The sequence below is a fragment of the Sceloporus occidentalis genome, unplaced genomic scaffold (genome assembly GCF_023333645.1).
Source record: "Sceloporus occidentalis isolate IW3139 unplaced genomic scaffold, rSceOcc1.0.p SCAF_7, whole genome shotgun sequence".
Lineage (NCBI taxonomy): Eukaryota > Metazoa > Chordata > Lepidosauria > Squamata > Phrynosomatidae > Sceloporus > Sceloporus occidentalis.
The window spans coordinates 71,952,045-71,965,308 of record NW_028316987.1 but is presented as its reverse complement, the minus strand read 5'-3'; the positions used below and the strand labels follow the sequence as shown (position 1 = coordinate 71,965,308).

The 13,264-nt window shown below is 41.6% G+C and overlaps 1 protein-coding gene across 1 annotated transcript in view; it reads left to right on the top strand.

The window, feature by feature from the left end:
* The window catches only part of CUBN (cubilin), a 147,553-nt gene that overhangs the window by 53,797 nt on the left and 80,492 nt on the right, over positions 1–13,264 (top strand). Inside the window, exon 22 of the mRNA XM_089534019.1 lies at positions 9,846–10,027. Within this exon, the coding sequence (XP_089390145.1) occupies positions 9,846–10,027 (182 nt within the window). The remainder of the gene's footprint in view (positions 1–9,845; positions 10,028–13,264) is intronic.

Sequence of the window (13,264 nt, the reverse complement as noted above, 5' to 3'; positions counted from 1 at the left end):
CTTGAGTTTGCTTGTACATTCTCTAGCCACCCACCCAAGCATTTCAGAACCAAATGTCCCTTTGCCCTAGAATCCCTTATAACGTGTTTTTCTGTACAATACAAGCTCCTGAAGTTACTTAAGTTCACAGGGAAATCCATGTGTAAAAATTCACAACTTTTTTTAGTTTTGTGTCCCTATTAATATGTCCTTTTTAAAAGGTCAGCTCCTCTTTTGTTTCAGCAAATAAGAAATCCCATTCTGTAATTTAAATGACTGCAAAATCACATTCTCTCTTTCTCTCCGAATTTGTTGTCCAAAAATCAAGAATCTGATTTTAAAGGGAAAGTGTCCCACTACTGGAGTCCGCTTTCAACATGCAGTGATCTCTTGATGAAAACTTTTCAGTAAATGTTTGGAATTTCTTATTCAGCAACTCATTGTTTGGGTTTCAGCACAAATTTGTGACACACTCCTCTTAGATATTATTTCAGACCCTTGATTTTGTAGATAAGTACAGAAAATGTTTTTATCATTCTTTTATGTTGAGTGTTTTTGAGTTTTTTTTAATCATTTCTTCCCCAAAGGGAAATTACATCACCGTGTCCTAATATGATTAGGCTACCATCTGGCTTCAGTTTCCTGTCTTTGATATCCGGATGCTTGAATAGCAAGACTTTTTCTTTATTTTATTTTTTGCAACAGGAAATACTATGGGCACCTCCTGGCGAGGAAAGTGGCACATGTGATTCACATGAACTGTGATTGTATCCACCCTTCCTGTTAGTTGATCCTAACTGATTCTTCAAGACAGTGGTTTTGTCTGTGTGTGTATTTTATTTGGTTAGAGTTGTGTTGTAGGGATTTGAATGCTGGATTAGGTCAGGGTCGAATCCCTGTTCAGCCATGGAAATCCACCTGGGCCAGTCATACACTCTCAGCCTTACAAGAAATCAGTTGCAAAAGCCCTCTGAAGAAATCTTACCAGGGAAGGCCTATGGGAGAATCACCATGAGTTGGATACAGCCTTGAAATCATATTACTTCAAACCAGAGTGCTGTAATGTGTGTATTTTTGCAAGAGTAACCAGGAGAAATGTTTCTTTTCTAAGCCATAGTAATGTATCTCTACTTTTCACAAACTCCTTCCTAGAGTTCCTCCCATGGAGGCTCCCCTCAACAGGAAGGTGGCAAAGTTAATGGTCAAGTCTGTGAAACGCTACAGCTTCAAATCTTAACATGGAACTAAGGATGAACATGGCTACCAGGATGTCATGATTTGCTGTCAAAGGCTAAGATCTTATGGTTACTCCCCACATTTTGGCTCATTATTCAATATCTGTGTTCTAATTAGGATAAACGAGTAGGATTCAGCGCTATATGCACACAGGATAGATTCTCCCTCTAGACTTCAGCCCTCTTGCAAAAATATTTAGGAAATCTGTCTTCCTTACACTGGTCTGTCATTAGTGAGCAACGGAACCAATGGCAGCTGATGGCTTCCATGTTATTGGGATAGTAAATCTGCTGTAGGGTTTAGTCTGACATTTAAAGAAACCTATTTGGGGGGTTGGGATGGGAATAGAGTTCAGCATCTTGGATAGCCCCTTTAACATTTGTACCGAAACCCAGAGCAGCTTCTTTGCCCTGCTGACTGGGGAGCTTATTGCACGGGGCTCGGGGAACACAAATGACGTGGAATGGAAGGGAGCGGGAAGGGAACAGAACAGGGAAATCACCCATTTTACTGCATGGGGGAACGCTGCTGATGCTGCCAGAAGTTCCCCATCCATTCCCCATCCATCCCATAGGAGATGATTTTCAAGGACGATTCTGAGTAGTTCTTGAAAATCGCCTCCTGTGAGTGGATGGGAAATGTATTGGGGACTTCCAGCAGCATTGGTGGTGTTCCCCCATGTGGTAATAGGGGCAATTTCCCTGTTTGTCCACTTCCCACTCCCTTCCGTTCTGTGCCATTTGCGTTCCCCAAGCCCCATGCGATAAGCTCCTGGGACTCACCAGCTGCCCCTGAACTCTACCAGTAAACTGAGTGAGGCAGCCACCTTAGGACATGGTGGCAAAATAAGAAAAAGCATATGCCTTTTTGTTTGCCCTAGAGTCCTAATTAAGATAAGATAGAGCCATTATGCTATTTTGGATGTCATAATACAGTTGAACTAACAATCTGATGAACTTGTGCAGACTTATAGGGATATATGTGTGGATTTATGGGGGAAATTCTTTATCCCAATAGTATGTAACTGATACATAAAACTTTCAGAAAGAATAATCTGAATATGAACTTGAATATTCAGCACAGGAATGGCTAGATGGGGAAAGCTGTAGCTAAATTTTAAACATCATGATTTTTCCACGGGTCTAACCCATTTTGAATTTCTGTCTGTCATGTATTTGTGGCTAACAGGAAGGAGTAAGTAGGAGAGGTTGAGTCATAAATGCCTGTTTAAGTTGAACCATTCCCAGTTTGTTCAGCCCTAGATATGCAGCATATCCCCCTAGGAATTAAACCACAAAAGAGCTTGGCTGGTTGGGAACACAGCATCTGTATCCAAGGTTCAATACATTTGGTTTTTCTTGCTGTGAATGTCCATCTTAGTTCTACTGAGCAGGAAATGGCAGGCATGTTTATGAAGGCAGTTTTGCATAGCTTTAGAAAAGTTCCAGTGAGATAGATCTGTTAGTCTGTTGAAGGGAAGAGAACAAAGAGCATCACAAACCGTTCAACCGGGTCTGTTAGTTGCAGTGGAACTGACTAAATACAGAATGTCTGCAGGATAAAAAGAAACATTAGGATACATTTTAAGATGGTCTTTTTGTTAATTACTTGTAGTGTTTGTAAGTAGTAAAAATCATTTTTGGGTAACTCAAAACAAGAAAATATTTACAGTTAAATCAACCAACAGTGTTCAAGAAATGCAAGGCTGGAGGCCTGCTGGAAGATTCCTTTCTTCACTGGGCAACCCCATGCTCTATTTTCCTTGCCCAACTAAAACACCCTTTAAACAGTACAAAGAGAAAAGGAAGCCTTGAAGCCCATCTATGTTTTACTAATATATTTCAGTGTAAGATTTTGTGAATCTCAGCCCAATCCTGCAGATGTACCCTCTGTAATCTGTAAGCTGAAATAAATTGGTTTGTTTTAAAGGAGCCACTGGGAGGGGTTTTTTTTTTTTGGGTGGGGGGGGGTTAATATAGAAAAAGACTAATACTTTTAGGCTGGGGGGATTCCTGCTGTTTGCTGCATGGGAGCGTGAAGAACATTAAGGGCTAAAGGGTGAGAGAGAAAAAAATGAGGAAGAAAAATATATGCATGGTAGTAGGAGAGGTAAAGCATTTCTAACCTAGGTGGTATTTCTGCCAGTACAGAATGCTGGTATATTTTGCCCACTTGGTCTTTTACCTTGCCCTAAAACAGTACTGCATATTTTTGTTTCATACACTGTCTGTTTACATGGTAACTATATTTATGGAGAAATTTGATGCATAAATACTTTTGTAATATTGTGAGAAGGCAAAGCTAATAAATAATCCAATTAATAAATATTATGAGATAGTAAAGCTAATAAATAATAATAAATTATTAATAAATAATCTGCATACACATGTCCATTTCCTTTCACTTGATGAAAGGTTTAGTAACGGGGAGGAAAATTACAGAGATCAGTTTACAGAATCTCCCAAGCCTTTTTTCAAAGTCTGAAAGTAGAAGGGAATGGCGTAGGAGCTCCCTTAAAGTGTAAGGCCCAGATCCAGTAAGCACATGGACCACATGTCTCTGCCATTATACCTAATGCTGAAGGCCAGGAAAACAGAAGGTGCTTCCTCTGCCCCACTTCTTCCCATCTGTGCAACAGGAACACAGGGGGCTTCAGGGCTCAGTTCCATTTTTTCCTGGTCATTGATCTGCTACAGGGAAGTACAGTACATGCTTGTGTAAATTATGCTTGCCCTTGTGCATTTATGGGAGAAGGAATGGCATCTGTCTCCAGCATAAGGTGTTCTTTGCTCGCCGGGTGTATAAGAGAAGCTGAAACATGCTTGGATACATCCACATATCCGATAAACTGCTGGAAAGATGGAGCTCAACCTGTGAGCTCTGCTGTTGTGCTACTGGGATGAGAGGAGTTGCACAGAGAGGTTCAGGTTACCTCCCTCCACAGTATCAAAAAGGAAATATGATGTAACTTGGAGTTATGCCAGTGTAGGTTACCAAGAATTGTGTTACCAGAGAGATATTATTCCAAGAGATTAGCTAGACCCTCTTCAAACAGTGTTTAAACAATAATGTAGCATAACAGAGGCTGTGTTACATTATTGTGAGTAAGATAGGTTGGGATTTGCTCATACGCACTACAACATAGTTGCATGTCTTGCGAATAGACCCTCTTCAAACAGTGTTTAAACAATAATGTAGCATAACAGAGGCTGTGTTACATTATTGTGAGTAAGATAGGTTGGGATTTGCTCATACGCACTACAACATAGTTGTGTGTCTTGCGAATAGTGTTGTTCTGGGATTTCCCCCGCTACCTCTCCCTGCTTGTAGCTGGGCTGTCAGAAAGGTTTAGGCACTGAACTATTTTCTAAGGTTCACTTGATCGCGGACACCCTGGCTCATAAACAAGAGGTCATGCCCTAGGAAAATCTCAACAGATGATGAAGTCCAAATGAAGCAGAAAAGCAGGACATGGGACAAACATGATTTGGGATGGGTGAAGTAGGATGGAACACAGAGTAACTTAGCAAGTCTTTTCAAGTGTTACTTGGCAAATGTTGTGTTGCCTATGCAAACACAATTTGTATTCACATGGCTAGTTTCCCAATGATCAAGATTTGTTGAATCTTCAGTATTTCCCCAGATCATAGTGGAATTCAACTATCTTGGAAAAATAGGTTGTAATAAATAGTCAAAGAATCATAGAGCTGGAAGACACTCCAAAGGCTGTCTCATCCAATGCTTGCCAGTGCAGGAATCCACAACTAAAGCATCCCTAAGATGAGACCATCCAAGTACAGTTAGTCCTTGTTCCATTGAACACCATTTGTAACGGAGGAGAGGGAGGATGCACAGCAATCTTTGGGAAGAGTGCTCCCTCCCTGCTTTTCCAGCAGCCTCCTCCATTGATCTCTGGGCTGTCTGGAGGGATCCCTGGCTGTCTGTAGAGCCATGAAGCGGGGATATGTCCTGCAAAATCCATCCCATAGTTCCTCTGGAAGCAGCTTTCCCTAAAGTCGCTTTGCCTGCAGCCTCCTCCATTGATCTCTGGGCTCTTTGGAGGGCTTTGCCTGCAGCCTCCCCCAGCCTGGGGTCTTTCTTCCAAGGCAGCAGAAGTGCTTTGGGGAGGCAGTTTTCTCTCCCTCAACCATCCTTCCCCACAAATAATTGCAGGACTCATAGGCGCCTCCTGGTCTTTCAATAAGAGATAAGGATTTTTTTTTTATTTTAATGGTTTACAGGTGCTTAATCTCTTCAGCGCTTTAAGCGCCTGAAGTCCTGGCCACTCAAGCACCTGCTGCATCTGCCAAAGGCTTCCCCCGGTGGATTGCAATCTCCCCTCTCTGTGTGGGGAGAGCCCATTTGTAACGGAGGAGAGGCCGGATGCACAGCAATCTCTGGGGAAACAGAGCCTTTCCATCTCTCTTTCCCAATCTGGGGAGACACAGGAAACCCTGGATGTGTGTGTGTGTGTGTGTATCATTGAACACCATTTGTAATGGAGGAGAGGGAGGATGCACAGCAATCGGCGGGGGGGGGGGGAATAGAGCCTTTCCATCTCTCTTTCCCAAATGGAATCTGCCTTCTCCTCCAACCCTGGAAAGAGAATCTTTGGGAAGAGTGCTCCCATCCCATGGTTCCTCTGGAATCAGCTTTCCCTAAATTCGCTTTGCCTACAGCCTCCCCCAGCCTGGGGTCTTTTTCCAAGGCAGCAGAAGTGCTTTGGGGAGGCAGTTTTCTCTCCCTCAACCATCCTTCCCCACGAATAATTGCAGGACTCGGCACTTTAAGCACCTCCTCATTGGCTCTTTTATAACAAACCGCGAAATTTAAAAGTGACGTTATGATGACGTTGCTTTGATTGACAGCCCCAAAATGGTGAGTGGGAACGAAATAAGGCTAAAACTGGTTTATATATACACCGTTTTATTTGAATAGGAACGAAAGAGGATCACTTAAAGCGAATCAGTTGGTAAATGAGAACGAAGAAAAAAAGCGATTCGGAATGCGGGATAAGACCAGGGTTATTTTGAATCGATTTAACAGATACCGGTGTATTTTAAAGCGTTGTAAATCGCAAGTGGGAACACCCCCAGAGACACTCATCCTTCAGAACAGTTTAAATCAGACTGTCATTACCAATGGTTAGTGATTGCCCTGAGCAAAAGTGGACACTACTGCTGGTAGATTTATAAAATGAAGACACAGAATTATACAAGGTTCAGTGGGAAAGAAGGACACTTATATGATTTAGTAAAAAATTGTTAGTTTTGATATAGCATCTATTAGCGTTGCATACCTTACTAAAAACCATGCAATTTTTTGAAAGAGCAAATGTGGAAGTAAAAATATTTGAAAAGGAGAACTTGGCTCCAGCATCTCACAAGAATTAACAGCTGGCTCTTCTCCCTGCCAAGATCTGAGTAGAAGCCACATCCGCTCAAGAACTTCTCTGAGTGGCTTTCCTGTCCTTAGTCACTTTTTCATGTGCTTAATGAATCAAGATGGGCCACATGTTGTCTCATTGGCTGTAGATCTCAGCCAGTCTTTATGAATCATTGCAGAGATAATAGAATGGCAGTAGAAGACTGAATTAAACATTTTCTCCCAGGAGACCATACATGAGATAAAGGAAAATATTAAGATTTTTACCACTTATGAGAAAGCCAGCTGCAACACAGTCTAGCATTTATTTTGACAGTGACAGGGCAAACATAAACCAAGAAATTGTGTGGCAATGCAGAGTGTAACTTCTTGCATGCTTTTATTGACTCATGATACTCACCTGCCATTCTTAAGAAAGAATAGATTGTAAAGATAGGACTACAATTCAGGAGATTTGTTTACTGATGTCTATTATCCAATAATTAAGAGAGTGGCTCCTTCTGCTCCATTTCCCACAACAGTCAGAACTCTAGTGCGCAGTGGTTCATGCAGCTGGGCATTCTCCATGGGGATATAAATTTTTTTTGACAGTTTTGGTCTCCTTGCTTTCCCAGAATCCCACCACAATTTTTTGTTCTGTTGCAGTCCCAACATAGACATTTTCTGCATTTCCTAAAACAGAGGTGGGCATCTGCACACCAGAAGTGATATAATGTTTGGCCAGGTTTTTCTGGGTGGGCGGATTAGTTCTCGCAGGGGGGGTAACTGGTAGGGGGGGTAACCATCTGCATTTGCTTGTGTACATTTAGTTCATTATCATGTGAAAAATCATCTGAAATGAACTTTTTTTAAAGTGTTTTTCAGAGTGTTCAAAGGCCATACTTTGGGGCCCCAAAGGCTGCATGTGGTCCATGGGCCACACTTGGCCCAGCCCACTGAAGCATATTTTTCACATATACAACTTTTTTGTTAGATACTTTTTCAAGTGTATACATGCTTTTCCTGACCACATCAGACTGTGTTCAAGATGGCAAAAGTCATTAATGAAGAAGCACACAAGCTAGGAGAGGATGCAGCAGTTTGCTTTTGCCTAAGGAGCGTTCTATGCGGGCCTTTGCCATGCCCCCAGTACGTACTAGGGGTTGGCCGAGGACGCAGCGTCCAATCAGGCCTCACCCCTAGTACGTACTGGGTACGTCAAAATGGCGGCGCCCTATACACATGGGCGCCACCATTTTGATGTGGCGGACGCTTAGTGTTCGCATGTCGTGGTGCAGTTATGATGCCGCAAGTGTGCCATTGGCACCTTGTGGCATCATAACCACACAGCAAAAAGAACCCGCTTTTTGCAGATTCTTTTTGCTGCGCCGGGGAACCGCATGGTTTGTCCGCTGCAGTTCCCTGACGCAGCAAACACGGGCACTGCAGAGTGCCCTTTTTGGGTGCTCTGTAAAGCGCCTAAGTCTGCTGGGAAGGGCAAGACCCCACCACATCCTCTCCTCTCCCCTAGCTCGAGTAACCTAAGTGCAAACTACTGTTGCACTTTGAACTCAGTTTGCTGCAACTGAAGTTAGGTAGGAACTATGGGGGAAACTGGACCAAACAGAAAAAAATTGGAACATTTTAAAAATATCTGAAAAAGTGGGAAGTTAAGTGGATTCATTGGGGCTGATCCTCCCAAATCAAGACAGTTTCAGGGTATGCTAGAAAAGTGTTGAAACCTGCCTTACTTGTTTGAAGACTTTCTTTGCATTCCCATAAAACATGGGTGGGGAGGATTTTAATCTTCTGTTGTTGTTGGATTGCACCTCCTAGCAGTTCCAACCAGCTTAGCTAGTGGTAAAATGCGATGGGAATTGGAGTTTAACATTATCTGAAGGGCTACACAATTCTCGCCCATGGTATAATGCCTCACTTTGAGGAGGGACCCCTTAGATCAAGGCAGTGGAGCATCAGCAGCTCTCTGCAGAGTCTATTTTCTGAATCATCAATAAATTCTGTCACAGTATCAGATCAGATAAGAAAGTTCATCCCCTATCATGGTGGCCACACTCCTGCTGTGACATGTGCTGCCTGAGGAGAGAGGCATTAATGGGTTTTGGAAATTATGGTATTTTTTCAATACAAAATTTGTCTCACTCAGATATGTATACCTGCCTTTATCCACAGTTATCTGGGCTGTCATACTACAGTCAGTCATGTTAGATAGGCTAACTATAGGATACAAAATTCTAAATCTTCTAGGAGTTCTATGAGAGAGGCATTGTTGTTCTCTTTACAAACAGTCCAATAAAATAATTTCCATATAAAGCTTTGAATGTGTTTGAATAGAATGTTTAAATGTGCTAAATTATATGTCATTGTTTAGAGCACTGAAAATTTCCAGAAAATTTTCATTTTTTCTTTTCCCCAGAAAACCCACATCAGCAGGGAACTTTCTAGAACAGCTACCATTGTGCCTCCTAGAGGTAGCAGGAGCCCTCCCAGAAGTAGCGATGGGGGCACAGTATGTGTTTCATAGGAAGATCATCTCTGTTCTTCCTTTCCATGTGAAAATACTCCACTTCTCTTAAGAGATATGTTCTTTTGGTCAGATCATAGATTGCTAACATATCTCCACTGGCAACTGATGTTTGCACATACTCACTAGCCAGTAACTGAAAAACCACTCCAAACTATGTTTTGGGCTTGCAGTTGAATCTAGCTCCAATATTGGCAGTGAGAGTGTGTGAAACACTCTACAGCAGTATTTCTCAACTTTTGGCCCTCTATTTGTTCCCAGAAGTCCCAACCAACATGGCCAACAGTTGGGAATTATGAGAACTGAAGTCCAGATTAGCTGAAGGATCAAAGGCTGAGAACCACTGCCCTAGACAACAGTTGGCTGGTTTAGAGGATGCGACACTAGTAATGTGGAACATAGAGCTCTGGTCTTTTATGTTCCCTGTGACTTGTCCTTAATCCTCCAAAGAAGGGAATGGTCATGGGATTCAACTGGAGTTGTTGGAAGGCTGTCCTGCCATCTGAAACAGTCATTTTGCTATGCCAAATGGAAGGAACAGCACCGAGTATGATTACATATGAACCTGCTTTTTGTGCTCAGCCTTCATTTTCTCCCAATTGGTGAAGGTTTGTATGAAGCAGTTTGAACTGTCAATCTCCTAAATAAACTATGAGTTTAACCGTCTTTGCACTTCCATGTTTATTTTGTTACAACCCTGAAATGTATTGTCTACTTTTCTCAGGATGTGGTGAAGAACTGTATGGAGCCTCTGGATCTTTCCACAGTCTTGGATATCCAAACAACTACCCACACAATAGGGAATGTCACTGGTATATTCATACAACCCCAGGCAGTAGCATTCAACTCACCATTCTGGAATTTGACATAGAATACCATTCAAGCTGCAACTATGATGTTCTGGAAGTAAGTAGTTTTGTTTTAATTTCCTTAACCCAGGATGGGCAGAAGGTACATCAGGACTAGATTGGCAGGAATTTTTCATTCCTAGTTTCTTGACAATCTAGGCACAATAAAATGACTTCTGCAGACATAAATTATACTGATGAAATGAAGAAAATCTACTATCCGTCCCTGCTGTATGCTTTGTAAACTCCACTTTCTCTGGGTGCACAAGACACACATTATTTTAAATAATCAATTATGATTTGAGTTGAATTGTTTATATATCTACTCTAAATTGCAGCAAAGAACTAGTTCCGTGCTTCATATTTAATGGCAATTAGTACTATAAACAATGTTTTCATCTTTTTTGTGAGTTTTTTGGGCTATGTGACCATGTTCTTCAGAGAATGTTGGCATAGAAGTGAGCGGGGTAGATACACTGTGACTCTTGGTTGAGAGGACATGATTTATATATTAATCTCTGTGCTGGTCTGTTATTGAATGGCAAGGCCTCAGGATGTCTATTTATTAGTGATCCATTGTCTGCTGGGAAATGCCCTGACCTCGGGTGGATTTCATTGCACTTGCTGGGTCTTGATTTGGGTGTTTTTCAGGACTGATAGCCAAACTTTGTTTACTTTAAGCATTTCTTCTTTCCTGTTGAAGTTGTCTAGGAGTTTGTGGGTTTCACTGGCTTCCCTGTGCATTCTTACCTCATAGTTGTTGGCATGGTCCAGAATTTCAGTGTTTTCAAATAGCATTTTATGCCCAGGGTGGTTTATAATGTGTTCTGCTATTGCTGATTTTTCTGGCTGACCCTGTCTGCAGTGTCTCTTGTGTTCCTAGAAATCTTTAACTATATTTTTACTGTAGGACCTCTGTAATACTTAAAAGCATATATTTTCCTTCCACCTATAAAAATTAGGTCCAATACAAAGGTAACTGACTTTGTTTTCTTGGGGTAAGACAGAATTAAAGTCCAAACTATTTTGTCTTCCCACCCCAAAATCTAGATTCTGAGGTGCATGTAAACCGGCTTAGACAGATGGTGGCATTGCAAAAATAAGAAAAGCCAAAGTGATAGATCTGACTACAACTGTTCAAGCACCTGGGTGTTAAATAAAGCAGTTGCCATCATTCCAGACATCCAGTGAGATGTATTAGTCTGTAATATCCCTTGATTTCTCCTTATAAAAATTCATAGGTCATAGGAGTCCATAGCTGGATCTGTGTACCAAGTTTAAAAAGTATTTTCTATTGGGATGCCATCTCCATGTCAGCATCTTTGAATCCAATCCAGTGGGGAAAAATAGAGTTTGAACAAGTTATGTTTTTTAATTACAAGTCCCAAATCTGCTACAGCCATTGGTCATGGTAGCTAAGGAGTTCTGCAGTCAAAATATAACTAAATTTTCCAAAACCTACTGGGATTAGGCAGTATCCATTGTAAATACCTCCATCCATGGACAGTGACTCTCCCTCTTCTGCCGATGACCTCAGTGACAGTGTGCAATCACCCATATCAGTCATAGTTTCTTTGTTACGATCACCCAACAAAAGGCTGGTCATTTCACAGTTTTCATGCCTGCAATACCAAGATGACATTGCAGTTTAGAAATTAAAGGCTTTTTTTGTTCGTTTGTTTGGCATCATTCTCACCCTTGTTGCAGAGCAGGTCAGATTGCCTTCCTTTCTGTGCACGACACATTTGGTTAGATCTCAGTGCTGTCCCGAAAGATAACCTGATATTCACTTGTCTCCCAGCCCTCCCTTCCCCATGAGTAGTCCTGTCTCAATAGACACTCACTTTTGTTTCCTGAAATCAGCGCCCAGTGAGTATAGCTAGCCACATAAAACAGCCTTTCTGTTGCTCATAACTTTGGCATGCCGGCTCAGTTGTCACATTAAACAGAGCTAACGGAGCAGAAGCAAATGGCAAAAACAGACTAAAACGAAGGGCTTTATTGATTTGCACTGTGCCTAACTCGATCTGTTGGAAAAAGGCGTTCTCTTTCTCCATTGTGTTGCAAATGAACAGCTTTTTCTATTTGGGCATATGGTACTTCTGCAGGGACCACACCCTGACATTTTTTGCAGTCCCCCCCCCTCCCAGATGGATTCATATGGTAACAATTTTTGCCTTTACAACTAAAAGTAACTTATTTTAAAAAACAATGTTATTTTCTGTCATGGAAACAGTTTGGCTTGTTTTGCTCCGGCCTTTATGAAAGCATCTGATTAGCTGAACTGGCATGCAAAGAAAAGTGGGGAAAGAACCACTCCTCAGCTGCTTGGCTTTTTTGAAATACCCTTTGATTTTGAAACCATACAAAAGACAATTGTGAAACTGGCTGGCAATGTAAAAGGGCACTGAACAAATTAAGGGCCAAAGGAGATGTGATGACAGAGAGGCAAGAATCTGCCTCTGTCTTTTAAATTGTTTTGCAAAGAACAGCCATTTGGGGTGGGGCAGTCTGCCACCAAGATTTGGGAAAGGATGTGGGGAAGAGGACTTTAGCCTTTTCCTGCTGTGCAATCTTCCATGGAAGAATTGCCCCACAGTTCTTTCTTTCAGTAAAAATAGCATGTGTGCACGTGCACGCACGTGCGCACACACACATATATTGTGCCCTTTCTCTTGTGCATTGCTATGTCTTCCCTTCACTTTTTGATATGCAAACATAATGAGATAGCTGTAACGACATATTAGGATCAGAGCTTGGGAATGTTTCTTTTTTGGACTACAGTTCTCAAAATCCCCTGAGACAGAACATTGTACTCTGTACTTCAACAACGTTGGCAACATGGGGGATTTGAGTTGTAGCCCAAAAATGTAACTTTTCCAAGCACTGTTTAGGAGGACTGAAGATAAGTGTGACAGAGGTTTCAGTTCAGAAAAGCACAAATAAAGCTCTGCTCATGCAAAAGGGACACCACCTTCCCATAGCAGTCCCTTGTGCCAACCAAAAAGTATTCTTGGAGCCTGATAGACTTTCTGGAATGAAACCAGGGAGAGGGGAATCCAACTGGATATAGAATAAACTGAAATTACTGTTACAGGTTGAACCTTAACTATTCATTCAAGTTCAAAGAACTGTTGATAACATAATAAGAATATAAACAAAGTTATTTAGATCTTGCTCTTCAGAAACTTCTTAGGTAGTGAAGGGGAAACTTGTCCAGTTTTCAATTTAAAAATTGATACATAGTGATTAAAGATGGCAGTTTATTTAACTACACAGTGCTGGTCCAGATATA